The sequence below is a fragment of the Myodes glareolus genome, chromosome 6 (genome assembly GCF_982192425.1).
Source record: "Myodes glareolus chromosome 6, mMyoGla1.1, whole genome shotgun sequence".
Classification (NCBI taxonomy): domain Eukaryota; kingdom Metazoa; phylum Chordata; class Mammalia; order Rodentia; family Cricetidae; genus Myodes; species Myodes glareolus.
In genome coordinates, this window is record NC_142031.1 from 90106007 (window position 1) to 90122641 (window position 16635).

Below are 16635 nucleotides of genomic sequence, written 5' to 3' on the forward strand. Positions count from 1 at the left end.
GAAAATATAATGATGAGGTAGTAAATTTTGTCTTGTTTTGTTTACTTTTCCTGATTTGAGTGCAGGTCCAGGATCACAGAGCCCCTGAAAAGCCAACTCCTTTGGAGCCACCAGCGTGCCATCTTGTGAGTATTTCTCACGTCGGTACTGTCAGGAAGTGGCTGGTGACTGCGGTGAATGCTTTAGTCTGTGTGCAGCAGCAGCCTGGCTTCCCAGAGAAACACAGGTACTGAGTTACACCACCAGAAAGTAACTTTTTAGAGTGACTTTTAAAAAATGTTGAGTTCTCTCATAGTTGGTATTGCACTGATTGCACTAAATTATTTTTAAGTTAAACACTTAGAAGAAGTCAACTTAGTATTTTCCATAAAACATTTAAAAATGGGCAGTCTCTCAGGAACCAGCGGTCATCTGGTCGCTTCCAGTTCTAGATACCAGGAAAGTTCTGAGCAGTATGGAAGCATTTTATTGACTCCTAGTGAAGATGCAAGGCACGATTCCTAGGAATCAAGGAGAAAGGATGGTTAATTTACCATGGTTTATGAACTGCACCTTTTTCATAGGTCTGAGAAGGCAAAATGTTGGTGAAGTCTTCACTGGGATGACCCGACTCGGGGACATTGATGGAGCGGAAGGGGCTCCCTTGCGCTTGCCCAGGCGCAGATGCAGGTCCGGCCTGTGCACCATGCTCTTCCTTTTGGGTTTTCCTAGCAAAAGAGAAAACAGAAAGTTTGCTTTGGTTCTTAATATCCGGGAGGCTCAATTCAGAATAATGCCAGAGAATGAAGATTTTTTAATGTGTTGCCAAGACACACACAGGTTGAACCATATAAATATTTTTTTTATAAACTATAAATGGTTGAAGTCAGTTCATATGGTTTAACTTAATTCATCAACTTCAGTATCTATAAATTACTTCTAACTGAAATGTTTTAATTCTTATTTTTCTATTACTGACTTCCCTATCACCAGGATCTTTGATTTTGTTTTGATGTTCGTTTTCGACACTTGGGTCTCACTATGTTGCCCTGGTTAGCCTGGGGCTCGCTGTTTGGACCTTGCTATGTAGATTCTCCCACCTCTGCTGACTGCTAGGTTAAAGGCATGGTCACCATCCATGCCTTGCTCTTGGAGCGGTCTGTAAACTTGGCAGTGCTAGGTATTTGCTTGGGATGACTCACTCACTTAACAACTCGACCCCAAGTACCAGAAAACAGTAGCATTTTTTCCTTTTGTGCACAAGGGCACACAGATGTGTGTGTGTGTGTGCATGCATGTGAGCACATATATGCATTCATGCATGTGGAGTTGTGAATTGTGCTCCTTCAACCTCTACCTTGTTTCATGGAGGCAGGGTCTTTCCATCAAACTCAAACCTCATCCATATGACTGACTAGTCTCACTAGCTAACCTGCTCCTCCCCATAACATTATGTGGGTTCTGGAGAACCAAGCTCTGGTGTTCAAAATGTCTTATGGATGCACTACAAGTGTGCATGCTCTGTGTGTGCGCGTGCATGCGTGTGGTGTGTGTGTGTGTGTACGTGCCCATTTGCCTGCAGAGGTCAGAAAAGGAATTAGAGTTACAGACGTTTGGGAGATACCTGATGCGGTGCTCGGAACTGAAAACTCTGGTCCTCTGCGAGAGCAGCCAGACCACTGGGCTGTCGCTCCAGCCTTAGTATTAACCAGCTTGTGTGGCTTCATCTCTTCCAGCACGAGCTGATCTACGCTGCACAGGAGCCTACTCCTCACATGCTAACAGCTGAAAGCTTTCTCAGGGCCTCTGTGCAAGAGCGTTGCTTACGGGTTTGCCTGGAGTAAATATTCCCTAGCTACTCACTTGGCTTTAACCTTTCGCGATTCCCTTCGTTTTTCCTGTTGAAGCTGTTCGATTTTCTGCTGCATTTCTTCTTGCTTGGAAGTGATGGCCTGGATCATCGACATTGCGTTGCTCAGCTCTTCCTACGGTGTAAGAAGCAGTCGTTTGAATGGAATTGGCCCCCAGAAACTCACAGAAGCTCCGCTATCCGGAGATGCGGCTTTTGTTGTAGCAGCTTTGGCCCTGTTGTAGGAAGTGTGTCCCTGCCTAGTGTTTCAGACCACTTCCTATTCTCTGCAGGATCAACATGGAGCTCCTTCTCCACTCTCAGTTCCTCCTCCAGCACTTTGTCTGCCTGCATGCACTAAACCTCTGAAACTGGAAGCAAGTCCTAATTGATATGTCTCCTTTATAAGAGTTGCCATGGTCTCAGTGTCTCTGCACAGCAGTAGAAACCCTAAGACCACGGGGTAAGAGAGCATATGTCAGTCTCCCACAGGCCTTTACCTGGTGCAGACTTTGGAGTGAATGGGGAATAAGGGATGGCGTTGGCTTTCATTGTGGCCTCTAGCTTTAACACAGGGCTCAGAAGCGGAAAACCATGAGATAGGCAGTGCTCCGTGATGACCGACAGTTGGCTCAGAGGGCAACGTCTTACCCTGGGCAAATTTTCAGCATGTGGTACTAGGCCGACATGCTTTTAGCTGGGAAATAAAGGCCGATGTGCTTTTAGCTGGGAAATAAAGGAGGCTCCCACCTTGAAGTAGTTTAATGAATTCTTCATCTCGGTGACTTTCTCTTCCATGGAACATCGGCAGCTCTTGACCTTCTCTTCCAAAGCATATTCTCCATGCTGGATGCGCGTCAGTTCCTGCATCGCTTCTGTGAAGCCAGTTTTCAGCTCCGAGGCCAGGGCCTGCAACTAAAGAGTGGCGGAAGAGCGACCTGACTTGCTGTGAATTATTATAAATGGCGCCGTTGACCCCGTGGCCTTTTTCTTTCTTTGAGGAAACAAGCTCTTGAGAAACCTCGTGTGCTTCCTTTACCCAGTTCTGGAATCTTTTAGGTGACTCCACCCCTGTTTGTCCAGGGAGAAGGTCATCTATGCAGGGTGCATTGAAGCTTGACAGGTGACAGCAAAGCGAGCAGCTGGTTCACAGGTTCACAGGCCACTGCTACACAGCCTGGATGTCAGAACTTAAACCAGGTGGTGGGGGCACACACCATTAATCCCAGAGAGGCAGAGGCAGGCAGATAGATTTCCGAATTTGAGGCCAGCCTGGTCTACAGAATGAGTTCCAGGACAGCTAGCGCTACACAGAGAAAGCCTGTCTCAAAAAGAAAAAAAGAAAAACAATGAGACCTACTTGGAAAATAACATATGACCCAGCACCTAGATTCTGAGAGAGAAATGGCACGCCACGGCCTCTCTGATTATCCCCAGAACATAAAAAAAAATCAGTTATTTTCCCCGAAAGACGTGAAAAAGTGAGACGGGGGCCAAATAGCTGGCTCAGTGCTTAGGAGCACCTGATGCTCTTCTAGAGGACCCGACTTCAGTTCCCGGCACCCGTGTCAGGCAGCTCACAACCATCTGTAAGTCCAACTCCAGGGGATCTGACACCTTCTGATTCAACGGCAGTTGCACACATGTGTACACATACAATCACACAGATACACATATACACAAACAACAAAAATAACAAAAAAACCAAAGTCTTTTTAAAAATAAGAATAATAAGCCAGGCAGTGGTGGCTCATGCCTTTAGTCCCAGCACTCAGGAGATAGAGACAGGAGGATCTCTGTGAGTTCGAGGCCAGCCTGGTCTACAAGAGCTAGTTCCAGGATAGGCTCCCAAGCTACATAGAGAAACCCTGGAGAAAGAGAGAGAGAGAGAGAGAGAAAGAGAGAGAGAGAGAGAAGACAAAGGTGTTTTTTTTTCTGGAGTTGTGACATTTTTAACAGTTGGTTCTGATCCATGTGTTTGTTGGCTCTGATATGAGTTGTCTTCAGTAGTCAGGCCAGAGCATGGGGGAGAGCACATGCTACATGCCTGCTGGTTAAACACTGGGAGAGATCAATCAATTCTGGAGTCAGGTAGGGTACAAGTCCTAGCTTTCTCCCACAAGATGAAGAACACAGGCAAACGGGCTAACCTCTGGGTAGTAGTTCACTCATCGGTAACTGTACCGTTGACAGCTACTTCATGAGACTGTCTTGAGTATGAAGTAAGTAAATGGAGTTAAGCAGCCTCCCACATACATGCTTGGTACAGAGGTACTCCGCATTTCTGATTCATTTCATAGGTTGGAAATCAAAACATCAAACTCGAACATAACTGTGGAGAAATGGATCGCTTCTAAAGAACTGTTTTATTTCCTGAGCAAGGTAAAAGTCATTTCAACAGACCCTAAATTAAGATAGTAGTAAGGTAACATTGTTGACTTGATTTTTATGATTTGCTTGATTATAGAACTCTTAGGCCCACATCTCTCTTCAAAACAGAAATATTCAGAAGGCTTATTCTACCATTTAAAATAAGTCTGGAAGAGATGGCTCAGTGGTTAAGAGCTCTTGCTGCCCTGGCTGAGCACAATGAGGCTGCCCTCTTCTGGCCTGCTCTGGCATTGTCCTCGTGCACACAAACCCCCACACAGGCATGAACATATACACATAATTTAAAAAATAGGAGTATTTTAAAATATCTACTGAGTAAGGAGCTCCAGGTAAAGCGCAGGCACCATGGCAATCCACACATATGTCTCCACATGTGCATACTTCTAGACGTTTCCAAAACCAGTTCATCCAAATGATTCCAACCTGTTCAACTACCCTCCACTGTGGCTTAGTGTCCTATACCTCATGCCTTAAACACAGATGTTTGGGTTCTGTTGCTTTCACAGCGGCTTCTTCTAGGACTGGGACTAACAAGAAATAGGAGGAACCAAAAGCGATTGTTCTGAGGCGAATAAGTAGAGTCTATGAAGCAGCTGGCCCTGGAGACCGGGGAATACCCCCCTTGATCGGCTTTCCATTCCAGGTGTTTTCAGTAGTTATGAATACCATGTGTGCACACACAATGTGTGGAGAGTACATGCTCACATGTGGAGATCAGACAGCCACACTGGAGAGCCGGTTCTCCCGTCTACCTTTACGTGGGTTAGAGATATCAAACTCAAATCTGCAGGCTTGGGCAGCAGGCGCCTTTACCCAACTGAGCCACTTCACCAGCCCCTCATTCTAAGCAATTTTTAGTTAGAATAATCTTTGTGACATCAAAGCAAAAACTGTGCAGGTTTTCAAACTGGAAGACGGCTATCTGTGTTCGCTACAGGGCCCTGAGATGGCCCTCGTCCTGCCTTGGGGGGAGAAGGCTACTGAAAGGGAGGACTGTCCGGTGGAGATGGGTGTCGTTGTCATGGCTGCCCAGATGCACAGACAGTTTTTCCCACAAGCCAAATAACAACAGCGGAGTCGACAGACAAATCAAAAGGACATTTCCTCAGCTGCAGAGCTTCGGCTCTGGTTAAAAGTTAAAATCAAACCCATTCTCTAATGATCGTTAGGGATTCTGGGAATTCCATAACTGCTCTGGACTCTGAGCACCTTTTCTCCCGCTGGGCTGGAGTGAAGTAGCCTTACTGAGTATAAGCATCTTCTCTACCCAGACTATCGGGGGAGGGGAAGCCATGTGAGCACAGCCACGGGCCTGAGAAGAACTCACAAGCGAGATGCCTGGGCTCTTCAAGTCATCCTCAGCTGTGGGCAGGCTGCCCTTGCATACCAGCTGAGTCTTGTGAATAAAATGACTTGGAAGACGCCATCTTAACATGGGACAGCTCTCTGATGGGACAGCCCACGGTCCACCCCAAAGATTAGAACCGAGTCTACCTTGTTCTCCAGTGAACCAAACACGCCCCTCATCTTTTTTTTTTAAGACAATTAGTCTTTTTTTTAAATATTTATTTATTATGTATACAGTATCTGTCTGTGTGTATGCCTGCACACCAGAAGAGGGCACCAGATCTCACTACAGATGGCTGTGAGCCACCATGTGGTTGCTGGGAATTGAACTCAGGACCTTTGGAAGAGCAGGCAGTGCTCTTAACCGCTGAGCCATCTCTCCAGCCCCCACGCCCCTCATTTTGTTGATTATTTTCATGAAGCTGATCTAGGGAAGTTGCGATCCGTCCATCCTGCTGCTGGGGGCAGGCTCCCGCTGGAGGCAGGTTCAGGGGAGACATGAACTTCAAAGCCTTGGGTTCCATAGAGAACATCTCAGGCTTACATATGGGAAAAAAAATCCGAATTCTTCCTACTTCATGCTCTTAAGTTCCATTTCTCATTTTCCTTCCTTCCTTTTTTCCTTCCTTCTTTTCTCAATTCCTTAACTCTTCATAAGATGTTTCTAGTAGATGTCTTCCTTTTTTTCATCAAACATCTCTTGGGCCTCAAACTAAATTTTCAGGAATTCCAACGTGTGTTTACACAGCCTTCCCATTTCTCCCCAACATATTACCAAGGTCAGGAGCTACTGTGAGACAGACTCAAGGGGCTTTGCTGTGTCTTAGGTACTTTGTGAACTCATAAATGTCAAGATTTGGGAAGCTTCCGCCTGTCATGAGAAATTCCTAAAATCCCTGATGAATATGAGCAAGACCCCAAATGTTTTGGGGTCCGACATGGTGTCAAAGATGGCAAGGTAATTGTTTTGGTTTTGCCTTTAACCAGTTGCCAAAGAAGCCTGTTTGTTCTGTTTCGTTTTTCCGTCAACCTCCATCTTCCAGTTCTAGGTCTCTTTATTGAGCTTCAAAGATGCTGTTCTTAGCCAGTCACCGTGGCTCACATCTTTAAGCCCAATATGCAGAGGCAGGCATATCTCTGAGTTCAAGGCCATCCTGGTCTACAAAGCGAGTTCCAGGACAATTAGGGCTACACAGAGAAACTCTGTCTTGAAAAAGAAAAGAAAAAGATGCTGTGTTTAAAACACTAACTAAGCCAGGCAATGGTGGCACATGCCTTTAATCCCAGCACTTGGGAGGCAGAGGCAGGCAGATCTCTGAGAGTTCGAGGCCAGCCTGGTCTACAAGAGCTAGTTCCAGGACAGGCTCCAAAGCTACGGAGAAACCCTGTCTTGAAAAACAAACAAACAAACAAAAAAAGAATGTAGCCCACAATCTTCAATTGGTATGTTCATTTCCTTGTATCATGTTAATGCAGTTTTTTTTTTTATCTTACTCCTACCTTTTGGGGTCAGGAGTATTTTAAGCAGTTGGAAATTAAACAAGGGTGATTTCAGTGTTCACTGGAACTCTCTCCCTGTACTATTCTATGTTTTCTGTTTTATTATTTTCACATCTTCATACTCTTTACTTCTATTTCTGATCCCACACCCCTACCCTGGCAAGTGGTATCTTCGTGGAGGCTGGAGCCCGACAGCCTCTTCCCGAGCACTTCTCCCTTAGCCTTGACCTTAAAATCTGTATTCTGATCTCTTTCACTGAACTTCAGCTCCGCTCCACACTGGCTTTTCCTGAAATTCTTTTCCAACGTGCGACCCAGGATCCAGTTTTGCCTGAAGAACTTTTCAGGTGTCTGAGGGAGATGGTGGAAGCTGTGTCTCTGACCCTCTGCCACTGACACTTCCATTCCAGAGGAGAATGGGCAATTTTAAAAAATGAGAACGAAAGGCTGGAGAGATGGCTCAGAAATTAAGGGCACTAACTGTTCTTCTAGAGGTCCTGAGTTCAATTCCCAGCAACCACATGGTGGCTCACAACCATCTGTAATGAGATCAGGTGTCTTCTTCTGGTGTGCAGGGATATATGCAGGCAGAATTATGTACACATAATTAATAAATAAAACTTTCTAAAAAATGAGAACGGACCTAGCTCTTATTACTTCAACATGCCCTTAACATCCATATTTCTGTCTGTATTATAGTATATTAATGATAATTGTAGGCCAAGACCACATTACAGAGGTTTTCTTTTCTGCTTCTCGTCTTTAGTTTCTCCTTGTTTGCTTTGGTTTTGAGACAGAACCTCAGGTCTGCTGCCTGCACTCACATGACCCAGGCTGACCTTGAACTTGGTCCTCCAACCTTTGCCTTCCCCAGCTTTCTAAGTGCTTTTTTAAGGCATTTAAAAGTCGGCGCCACTATCTGCCATATCCAGCATGATTTTTTTTTCATACTTAGCATTTTAAGAAACACTTTGGAGTCTCTTTTGATGAGAACAAACAGTGAAGACCTTTCTTTTTCCCAACACTATCTCCCACCAGGCTGACTGCACCAGACCCTTCATCTTAAGGCAGACCATCACTCACCGGCCCAGCTACTATTTACTGACTACGTATCACATGCCAAGCACTGTGGTTTATGCTGAGAGTCCCAAGAGCAACGCATATAAAGTCCTTACTTTACACTTCACACTCTGGATTAGGAGACAGGAATGAAGACTGATACAGGGTCTCACCATACAACCCTGGCTAGCCTGTAACTCGTTCTGCTTAACAAGCTGGCCTCGAACTTACAGCGATCTGCCTGCCTCTGTCTTGGAGGCTTAAAGGCTTGTGCCACCATATCCTGTCCTGGAATTTTTTTCTTTCTTTTTCTTCTTCCTTTTTCTTTTCTTTTTCTTTTACTTTTTTCTTTTCTTTTCTTTTCTTTTCTTTTCTCTTTTGGAGACTGTTTCTCTGTGTACCTGGCTGTCCTGGAACTCAGTAGGTCAGGCTGGCCTCAGACTCAGAGATCTGCCTGCACCACAACTGTCTGGCTTAAATTTTTTTTTTTAAAAAAAAAATCAAGTTAATATAATAACATTTGCAAGGGATAGAATCTACGAAAAATGGAGAAAATTATTGAAACTTCACATGTTCCTACAGTTCTATTGCCCCTTCTAATGCAGCTTGTATTATGTTATAGTTACCCACCCTCCCAGCCCGCTGTCCTCTTTCTTGGCCCCTCCTTCTTTTGGTTAAAAGTTGCTAGGAATTAACAGACTTGGGAAGTGTTCTTTTAAAACAAAGATGAGGTCACCAAGGCCCAGCAGAGACCGTGCAGAACAAACGCTGTTTCCAGGCTCCAAGCACTCCAGTGTGAGCAGATGCACTTGGACCTGTGACACTGAGATAATGAGGCCATTCCCTCTGCAGCTAAATTTAGCCGTCATCAAGGGAGTGACCCACATATCTATAATAGACTTCAGATCATACCTAGCTCTAAAGAGGCATGGATACTCGTGCAAAGGCATAGGCAGGCCAGAGGAGAGCACAGGTGAGCTTGGAAAGCATCCAGAGGCCCTTGGACCACTGAGCAACCCCTCAGCATCATGGAGACCTACCCCCGCCCCAGACTCTATTCAGGCTGGCCACCCTGCCGGAAGTAGTCTTTCTTAATAGTCCATTGTCCAGCGATGGTTTGTCCTTGGGTACTTTGCTCAAGTCTTTTAGTTAACAACCCTGCTGAGCCTTTTCAAAAGCCTGCCTCATAGGAGCCAATCGTCAATGTATTTTCAAGGTTGTGAACATTTAAAACAAACAAACAAGAAAGTTTATTTCATTTGTTTAATTTCCCATCAGGCTAATCAGCAGATTTTGCACATAACTATCCGCCAAATAAGAAATTGAAAGGAAGCTGTTTCTTCCACACCCTCCCATCGCTGATCCAAAAGGAAGTCAGCTAACAACACTTCACTCTCCTGCTGTTGCTCGCTCTAGTTGGCTCCACAGCAATGAACTCTTGCAGGATGCTTCAGGGAGCTAGCTATTGCACTGACCTCACCAGCATTTAAACTCGCTAATCTAAGCAATACTTCCCCTGAACTACCTGCTCCCCTGGACTTCTGTCTTCCTGCTTAAAAAGGGCCTAAAAATCCAACTTAAGGAACTGGTGGGATGGCTCAGTAGGTGGAGGCATTTGCCTCTAAAACCCAACTTGAGTTCTATCCCAGAGACCCACATGGGAGAAGGAGAACTGACTGCCACACACATGCTACACACACATAGACATGCACTAGCCACACATATGCTACACACATACACATGCACACATAGACATACACTAGCCACACATATGCTACACACACATAGACATACACTAGCCACACATATGCTACACACACACACATAGACATACACTAAACACACATATGCTACACACACATAGACATACATAGCCATACATATGCTACACACACATAGACAAACATAGCCACACATATGCTACATACATACACACATAGACATACACTAGCCACACATATACTACATACATGCACACATAGACATACACTAACCACACATGTGCTACACACATACACACATAGACATACACTAATAAGTAAATAAGCAAATGTTTAAAAAAGGAGCCTATTCCCCCCAGGGCTTGCTAAACTTCAGTTCTTTCTCGTGTGTTCCAGATTACAGTGTTAAGTCTAGAGAGAAGCACAAAGCTCAAACTGCCTTTACAAGACAAACTATGGCAGTGTAAACATCCATGATTGCTAAGGACAGAACTTTAATTCAATTCTGGTGGCAAGATAGAAGCCAAATAAATTCTATTTGCAGAATTGGGGAAACCTGCTAGAATGCTTGTCGTGATTGTCTTTGTAAAGAATCTAATTATTGCTTGCCATGGCTTAAAATGAATTTAATTTTTTTTCCCTGTAACCATACTTAAACAAATGTCATGTTCTTAACTCTTAATTCTCTGTTCTCCCGAACGTCACACAAGGTCTCACCATGTAATCTAGGCTAGCTTTGAGACTCATGTCTTAGGGTTCCCAGTGTTAGGGCTTATGGTGTGTGCCACTACCACACCTGGCTAAAAAGGGGCCGCTCTTCCTGTGTACTCTCTGATGACAATACCATTGCCTGGTGTGGTGGCCACAGTGACAGTGGCGCAGGCGAGGAGCAGAGCTGAGGTGGGGTACAGGTGCTGTGATTTTTGTTTGTTTGTTTAAGATTTATGTATTTATTATGTATACAGTATTCTGATGGCCAGAAGAGGGCATCAGATCTCATCACGAATGGTTGTGAGCCACCAATGATTGCTAGGAATTGAACTCAGGACCTCTGGAAGAGCAGCCAGTGCTCTTAACCTCTGAGCCATCTCTCCAGCCCCCAGCTGCTGTGTTTTACAAACAGAATAACTTTTCCTCCATCAACCAGTTCTCTCAAAGGTACATTGTGAGTGGTCTCTGCCCTACCTGTCCCTTGGCCTTGTTAAGAGAACAAGTGTCAGGATACATGTGGCCACACCTAAGTGTTTAGACTCACTGTGTGTGAAGGGCAGTTGAAAGACCTGGATAAATCCAGACCCCTCTAGCAGGAAAAGAAGAGCCAAAAATCTAGCATTAGCCAGTTCAGTGACTCTGTTTCAGGAACTAGCTGAAGATAAAGTTAGATTATAATCTTGAGAATAATCTTGAGAAACAGGGAGTTACCCCTTTGTGATTATCACTGGTATTTTCAGAATTTTTCAGTGATCACTAGTGTTTTCGGAATTTTCCAATGATGCCCTCCCTACCCACTTTGGATTACTGGGTTGTGGTTTCTTCCCTTAAATATCCCAACTCGGGGTCGAACTCCTCCTCTGCGTGGGTTATGAGTCTCAGCCCCAGCGCTGGTACCTGTCAATAAACCTCGTGTGATTGCAGCAAGGATGGTCTCTCGTGAGTTACTGGGGGGGTCGTGTTATCCCGAGACTTGAGTGAGAGGCTCCCCACACTGGGGGTCTTTCACAGTCACCACTATTGGAATGATAACATTCACAGGAAGGCGCTGGTCGTTACCTGGTAAATCTGGGTGGAAGGGTTATTCACCGGCATGTGTTCATTCTCTCCTGCAGGAAGAAAGAGCTTTGTTCAACCACACAACTCGTGCTGTGCCTTCCTACTATCTCTGGACACGGGGAGGGAACACACACATTCGAGGATCCTCTAACTGTGCCTGAATGACAAGAACCAGAAGATTCTGGATCAAAAAATAAACTAGTGATGCCAGTGATATTCATATTTAAACCTTGATGGCCAAACTATACCTACCTGACAAAATTATCATAGTAGAAAAAAAAACCCCTTTCTTGACACAAAAGGAACTCAGAGATTGTCAGTCATTAATTGGTTAGAAGGGGATGACTTGGGGGTGTCTCCTTCATATTTTTAGGGCTGACTGAAGTTTATCTGAGCTGACATCTGCTCTTTGCCAGGGTTGTGCTTGATAGTAATTGTCACCTCTTCATCTAGGAGACAAACCTCTGGGCACACTTGTGAGGGACTGTCTAGATTAGGGCTGGCCTCAGAAAATGTCCTTGAGGGATTGTCTTGGTTAAGTTAATTCACGTGGGAAGACTCGTGTTAATTTGGGGCAGGATCATTCCCTGAGCAGAGTGGAAATCCTGAACTGTATACAAAGGATAGCACAAGAGACTGGAGGGTTGGCTCGGATGTTAAAAGCCCTTGCAGATCTTACAGAGAACACAGGCAGGTTTGGTTCCCAGTACCCACATGATAGCTCACAGCCATGTGTCCTGGGGGATATGACGTTTTCTCCTGACCTCTGCAGGCACCAAGTATACATGTGGTGCACGTACATATATGCAGGCAAAGCATCATACACATTTAAAAGAACGTTTTCTTAAGAAAATGGAGAGGACAGGTTTTGAGGGCAAGCTTTACTGTGTTGTTCTCTGCTCTTACGTGTGGCTGTGATGTGACTGGTTCTCTCAGGCACCTCCTGCTGTGACTTCCCTGCCATGATCAATTGGAAAATGGAGTTATGGGCACTTGCTCAACCATTCTGCTGCTACTCCCATCACACAACGGTCACATTGCAGGAAGCAAATAACTCTCCCGAAACTCCTGCCTGCAAGACTTTGGTGCATGCATGTGTGTGTTGTTTTCCTTAGAGACACTGGTAAGGAGCCAGCCTTCATATGGTAAAGTCCTAACTAAGGTATCACTCAGCCTAGAGTTTGCACTTGGCAGAGGCTGTCCCTATAAAATTCCAATGGTTTGGGGTTACCAAGCCTCCTTACACAAACTTGAATAGGGACAATTTAGCCTATTTCATACTATGTCCAAACAAAGGGCAAGAGCCAAGACTGAGACACGTGGACCAGGACCTCACTTTGTAGCTGTCCCTTGCCTGCTCTGTGTGGCTGTTTTCTCCATTGGGAACGATAACGGAGTGACTTCTAGATGTTGCTTCTGCTCGGAAACAGAAAAGGGGAATTCACTTGTTCTCCTAGGAGAGCCTAGCAGGTGCTGGGTGTCTATTAGAGAAATGCACCTTGTTTAGTCAAACACGTCTGAGGCAGTACTAAAGTCAACACTGAAGGGGAAAGAAAAGGGCCACACGCTACATCCTTGGCATTTTCCGCATTTCAGCAAGTCTGTGTTTTTCAAGGTCTCCCAGGTGAGGATGGGAAAATGATGTTTGGAAACACTGGCCAGAAAGGTTAACTCCTGTATTTCCTGACTCCCGAGCTCCAAAGCAAGATGGAGATCTGACCTTGCTTGGTTTTGGTTTTTTCCATGGTGTCCGTTGCTTCTCTCCTCCAGCGCCCTCTTCAGCGCTGCACCGTCATCGTCCTGGATCAGGCCACCGCCCCTTCCCTGCACCTGCCAATCAAAGAATAAAGGATATCCGGTAGTACTGACAAAGATACTCAACTAGCTTCATGGGTCAGCTTTTAATACCAAACACAGTTTAAAGAGAAGCAATTTCAGGAGAACAAATAACTAAATCGAGTAAATGTCTAACTTAAAGTTAGAGGCTGGAGAGATGACTCAGCAGTTAAAAGCACTGGCTGCTCTTCCAGAGGACCCAGGTTCAATTCCCAGGAACCACATGGCAGCTCGTTAACTGTCTGTAACTCCAGTTTCAGGGAATCCGACATCCTCACACAGACATACATGCAGGCAAAACACCAAGGCACATAAAATAAAAATAAATTATTTTTAAAAAAGAAAAACTTAACTGGGTGTGGTGTGGTGGTACATGCCTTTAATCTCAGTACTCTGTGTAGCCCTGACTGTCCTGGAACTTGCTATGTAGACCAGGTTGGCTTTGAAGTTAGAGATCTGTCTGCCTCTGCCACCCGAGTGCTGGGATTAAAGGTGTGTGCCACTACCACCTGACAATACAGTAATTTTAAATCTGCTCCATTTTCCTTCAGATCCAACTAATTAATTAAGACCTACTGATTTTATTAGCAAGTTGCTGCTTAGGAAAATGACATTAAGAAGGAGAAGCTAAGCAAGAAAGCCTGTTTCTAGTCACATTTTCAGCATCTGGTGGCTTCCTTAGCACCCAGGAGATGCATAACAAAGCGGACTGCCGGTTGTGACACTGGGCACAAAGCTGAAAATTCAGCGGTTCCCCTTCAGTATTTTAACCCTTTCTTGCCTTTGGTGAATCCCTCCACCTTCTGAGCTTTCCACGACAAAGACAGAAGGTGCCAGGTTTGCCTAGCCTCCAACACCTCAGGCTAGAAGGGACATATGACACAGAGTGTAACCACACTTTTTTTGTTTGTTTGTTTTCCTTCATAGACAAGAGCTTCAGACCAGCCTCAAACACTGTGGAGCCAAGGTGACCTTGAAGTTCTGATCCTCTCTCTAGCTTCTACCTCCTGGGATGCTGAATTCCAGGCATGTTCCAGTCTAGCTAGGTTTGTCTGGGGCTTTTTGTTTTATTTTTCTTTTAATTTGTTTGTTTATTTGGTTTCTGGTGTTGGGGATTGAGCCCAGGACTTTATGCTTGCTGGGCAAACATTCTATTGACCAAGCTTCAACTTTACCCCCTCCACAAAGTTTTTTAAATTATTGTTAGGTGTAATTCTGCTGCTCTTTGGGGGAGGGGGAAATCTTGAAATATGTAAAGCCAAATTGTTACGGATAATCTACTCCTGAGGATTTAGTTTTCTGACCTGTAACTAATTGGAAACAGGCAAACAAAACTCCATGTCCTAAATGGAAGGAAAATGTGTGTATTTCAGAGTTCTGGAGTCAGAAAGCTCACAGATGCACATCTGTGTGCCCACTGATCTCAAGACATTAAAAAAAAGTGTTTAATCAGTAGAAGTTAGAAATCACGTTTTCACTAGTTAATTATAAAAGCAAAAGTAAGTATACACACACACAAAACCCAACAAACAAACAAGCAAACAAAAATCAACTTGAAACGGGTAAAGTTGGCCGAGGCTGGGGCTGCAGCCCTGAGAATCTGGTGACCGCAGAGCGCAGCCTGTGGCCTGGTGCAACTGAGGACACGGACAGTCTTTTACTTGACCAAGGGCAGGCTGCTAGAGCGGTATCCTAGGACCCCAGAAGAACAGGTCCCAGCTGCCAAGAAGTAGAATATGTGTGTGGAAGACTACAAGCCGTACCTGGATGATGGCATGGTGCGTGGTGTCTACCCTAATTTCCTTGACTGCTCATAGCAAGAGAGGCATCCATGGTACAAACCGAACCACTTAGACCTGAGGTTGAACTGAGGGTTGTGGGGGACCAGAGGCACTGGGACCTAGCCATGTTTATCAGGAATCGTGTGGACATGTCCCCTACACCAGTTTGCATGGGATATCATATGTTTCAAACAGCTCTTCAGCTTTGTGGCCTTCAGGATTTCCATGTTCTGGGTAGGGGAGATTTTCCCCTCCTACCAGCCTATGGGGCCAAAGCAATATCTTCATAATAATCTATACCAGGAGCAAGTGGCAATCCTACCAAAATACCTGAGCCGATGGTTCACTATGGCGTCAGAGGAGGCTTCATGGGGCTTTGTGCCCTCTAACTCCGACTCCCTCATTCCCAGAGGTTTAACCTTAATGAAACCCCTAATAAAAACTCAGTGCTTTGCTTAGAAACACACTTGGGGAGCACAGTGGGAACACGTACAAGGCTTCTGCTTAAACAGCTGTCATCATCTCTGCTTACATTGTCTGACAACCTTTTACGTCATTAGCTAGGATTTCTTAGCTGCTATTTCCTCTTACCTTGTAGCATGGCATTTTATCTAATTGCAGTATGGGATTGCTATTATTTATGCCCATTTCCTCCCTAGTCCCTCCTGACTGTCCTCATGAGATCACGTCCAGACGTGTGTGTGTGTGTGTGTGACAAGGTGGCCACTGAGGACTCACTTTCTACCCCTCCCCCGTACTTACCTTTCTCACTCAGTGGGTCACAGAGATTATCTCTAGACTTACTAGTTCATGTTTAAGAAAGTATCCTTATGGGCTGCTTGCTTGTCCATGATTTGAATGAATTACGTCGATTACTCCTACATTGTTAAGCATTCCCTCAGCTTCCGTTGTTTTCCACTTCAAACAGCACCCAAGAAAAGCCTCAAGTCACAAAGATTACACGCTGGTGGATTTAAGACTGTGTCTGTCTGTGTGAATGTGAGCCACACGTGTGTCTGTGGGGGCTGAAGGAGGGTGCCAGAGCCCCTGGGGTTGGAGCTATAGGCAGTTGTGAGCTGTCCGGAAGGAGTCGTCTCTTAAGCTCCATTTATTATTTTTATTTTGACTTCGTGATCACTATTGCTATTGAAATGCTTTTTAAAATTAGAGACCCACAGCTCTTTTTTTCTTAACTGCTGCTAGTTTCTTGAATTCATTTTAAAGCTCTCTGAAGAACCCGAGATTATATTTTCTCCTCAGAATTTTTCTATTTTTGAAATTGATTGAACCACCTGGAGTTTGGCTTTCCGTGTAGGACAGGCGACCATCCCACTTCCTTATCTTCCAGATATTAGCTTATACTAACTCAGGTTAAGGGAGTCGTGTTATCCCTTCATGGAAC

General features: G+C 44.9%; 1 protein-coding gene and 1 pseudogene across 13 annotated transcripts in view; one reads left to right on the forward strand and one right to left on the reverse strand.

The window, feature by feature from the left end:
- Arhgef33 (Rho guanine nucleotide exchange factor 33) overlaps positions 1-16635 on the reverse strand; it is a 123042-nt gene that overhangs the window by 77317 nt on the left and 29090 nt on the right. For all 13 annotated transcript variants that reach the window (XR_015002396.2, XM_085690997.2, XM_085690994.2 and 10 more), the window contains 5 exons: positions 13337-13446; positions 11617-11666; positions 2579-2743; positions 1843-1964; positions 553-707 (listed from right to left, as the gene is read on the reverse strand). Coding sequence is in view for 12 of the 13 variants with exons in the window: in XM_085690997.2 (XP_085547123.2) it covers positions 553-707; positions 1843-1964; positions 2579-2743; positions 11617-11666; positions 13337-13361 (517 nt within the window). In the remaining variant the exon portion in view is untranslated. The remainder of the gene's footprint in view (positions 1-552; positions 708-1842; positions 1965-2578; positions 2744-11616; positions 11667-13336; positions 13447-16635) is intronic.
- On the forward strand, positions 13360-15622 carry LOC125388166 (NADH dehydrogenase [ubiquinone] 1 beta subcomplex subunit 8, mitochondrial pseudogene; annotated as a pseudogene).